The 3,108-nt window shown below is 22.7% G+C and overlaps 1 protein-coding gene across 1 annotated transcript; it reads left to right on the top strand.

The window, feature by feature from the left end:
- Nucleotides 1–686: 686 nt before the first annotated feature.
- Nucleotides 687–2,900, top strand: LOC122503715. Its single transcript, XM_043614377.1, has 3 exons — nt 687–876; nt 1,252–1,370; nt 2,757–2,900. The coding sequence occupies exons 1-3, from the start codon at nt 687–689 to the stop codon at nt 2,898–2,900; spliced, it is 453 nt and encodes a 150-aa protein (XP_043470312.1).
- The last annotated feature ends 208 nt before the right edge of the window (nt 2,901–3,108 follow it).

Below are 3,108 nucleotides of genomic sequence, written 5' to 3'. Positions count from 1 at the left end.
TAATCGCAACATTGGCGCAAATTATGCGCAAGATTTCAACTAGCCAAAAAAATTTAGATTTGAGTAATTTGAAAGAAGAAAATTTCGTTGTATTTTTAATCTTTAAAAATAATTAATTTAAAAGTATCAAATCAAATAATAATTGAATACATGCACAATTTTTTTAATTTAAATAAATAAATTATAATAAGTGAAAAATGTTTTGCTTGAAGAATATTGAATGTTCTTTGATGTATATGAGAGTGATTTAAAAAAATATCTTTAAAGAATATTAAATAAATAATTATTGTAATTACTTTATTTAATTTATTATTATTTATTTAATTTTTTATCTTTTATTTGATTTATTTAATTATTTAAATAATTAATAAAAATTATTCTGCACTTTATTCCTAATAAAAATATTTTAATGAAAGTAAAATTTTAACTAATCTTGAGTTTCTTGTTCACATGTATTTTTCGGCATATTAATAAAATATAAAACGCATATTAATAAAGAGATGTATAATTTAAAAATTAATTAACAATTATAAATTAAAAAAGAATAGACTTTAAAGCTTTTTTCACAATTCCACTGAAATTACAATTTAACCATCTTTTGTTTTTCTGTGAAAAAAAATTCCGTGAATTGACACCTTACGTTTTAACCTCTTGATATTGCTCTTTTTTTCATTTTAATCTTTAAAATGCCGTGGGTTTGTGTTAAATATACGAGACAGTGTTCAACTCACTGCATTAAAAGAGCATATGTTATACCGTCATCTTATTTGGAAGTGAAAAAAGATCATTACAATTCGAAAAAGGAGTACAAAGTGAGATGCGTTAAAGATGAAAAAAAGTGGTGCTATGCAATCATTGGACGCATAGACCCAGGGAGTAATAATTTTTGCTTTTAAATGAGTTACTTGACTATTTTCAAATAGCTATTTATTTCTAATTCTTATTTGAATCATTTTATGTACTGATTTATTATTTATATTAATCAAATAACGGATTATTTGAATCAAATCGAAACTTTTTCTAGTATTTTAGCTTACAATAGATATTGAATTTAAATAATTTATGTTTTTTAGATTTCTAAAACTTAAAATTTGAAACTTACATTTAAGAGCTTATTTATTAAAATCTTTTAATTTTATTTTTTTCATTGGTTGTTTTCTAATGTTATTTTATACAAATGTAATCAAACAATTTTGTCAAAGTTTAATATTTGAAATGGTGTAAGTATAAATAATTATTATACATTTATAGGTGATTTAAAAGCAAAAAACCGACTGATGAATAAAAGGATATCTTTTCCGCCTGTGAGTGACGTCAAGAAATATAATAGCGACAACAGCTCATCAGAGGAGGAAATTGATACTGATGATGTTAGTATTCAATGATTATTTTATCGATTTTCGTACCTAAAATTTTTCATTTTTAGGAATAAAGAAAAGGCTAGGAAAGTTTAGGAATAAAAAAAAATTTTTTTAAATGAATTACCGGGTTTCTTATCTAAAAGTTATGTGGGATCTCACTTATTTTCCCTGCGGGAGTTTATCACAATTAATAATCTGAAAATTTGTATATTCCAAATTCTGGGTTGCCACAGGTTAGGGAAATCAGGGAATTCAGGGAAAGTAAAACTGTTCAGGGAAAAGTAAATAATTTTCATTAAAAATACTGGAAAAAATTAAATTTTTAGAATTCATAAGAAAATTTTTGAATTTATTATGTCTTTTCTGTTTGTCTGATTACTTATGAAACTACCACGAATTCTAGTACAAAACCTTCAAAATTTTTTTCTATTTCTGACAAGAATGAATTTTTTAATATTATTCAATTATTACAAGTATTAACGCAATTATCTTGATAAATAACAAAATTCTTCACAGAAATTAAATTATTTTTAAGAATTTCCATATAACTCTTTGTAAAATTCAATTATTTTCACCGCAGAATTTCAAATATTTTTAATACAATTTTAAGTAAATTCCTCTAAAAATGCAATTATTCTTAAAAATTTTATGAAAACTTGACAAAAGAATTCAATTTTAAGAAACATTCAATTATTCAATAAAATTCGCTGCAATAATTCAATTATTTTCAAAAAATTGTTATAAAATTCTTTAATATATAATTTAAGTAAAAGTTTAATTACATTTCTTAAATTTAGTTATTTTCAAATGTTGTTAATAAATTTTTCCATAAAAATTCAATTTTAAAAAACATTCAATTATTGAATAAATTATTTATTTTTCCATTTAAATAAATGAATTCTCGTAGAATTTTCTGTTAAAAATTGTTTTGAAAATTAATTCCAATTAAAATTTTGGATAATAATTTAATATTTAAGGCATTAGTGATTGTATTTTTAAAAATTATTGTGAAGAAGTTAAAATAAATCCTAATTTTTATGGAAAAATAATAGTGATTAAATATTTATTTAAAAAAGAATTTATTGTTATCTTCGCATAATTTTACAATTAAAGAAATTCGCGTAAATAAATGAATTACAATATTTTTCTCAGTGTCTAATAATTTTTCGAGAGAATCACAGAATATTCTTTACGGTCAGGGAAAAAGTTAAAATTTTGTCTGGAAATCAGGGAAAAGTCAGGAAAAACAAAGTTAAAATTTTGTGGCAACCCTGGAATTTGTATATATTCTGAGTTTTGAATGGCAACGATAAGAGGGGGAAATGATAATAAGAAATACATTTTAATTATAAAATAATTGTTTTGGTACATACTAAAAACAAGTCTTACTTGCAGCCTATTTACGAGGTTAAAAAAGAAAAACAGGATCAACGCCTTCTGAAGATGAAAAATTCATTCCATCAACTGCAGCCGAAGAAAAAATATAAAAAGAAAACTGATGACGAAAATGATTTAGATTACGAAGAATCAACAATTTAAATATTTTTTAATTTTCACGTTATTTAGTAATAGAAGATAAATTTACTGCTGTCTATTATTAAAATTTTACAATGATTAATATTTTGACATTTTACTATTTAAAAATGAACCATTTCCTACAATACTAGTTGTATATTGCTCGTTAACTCAGTTTTCATGGAGTTGGTTTTGAAATCGAGGAAGTTTCGCTATCAGATGATTTCATCAA

This window comes from Leptopilina heterotoma, unplaced genomic scaffold (assembly GCF_015476425.1).
Source record: "Leptopilina heterotoma isolate Lh14 unplaced genomic scaffold, ASM1547642v1 Lhet_11, whole genome shotgun sequence".
Classification (NCBI taxonomy): domain Eukaryota; kingdom Metazoa; phylum Arthropoda; class Insecta; order Hymenoptera; family Figitidae; genus Leptopilina; species Leptopilina heterotoma.
Note: the sequence above shows the minus strand (reverse complement) of the source record. Positions and strands in the feature narration are given on the sequence as shown.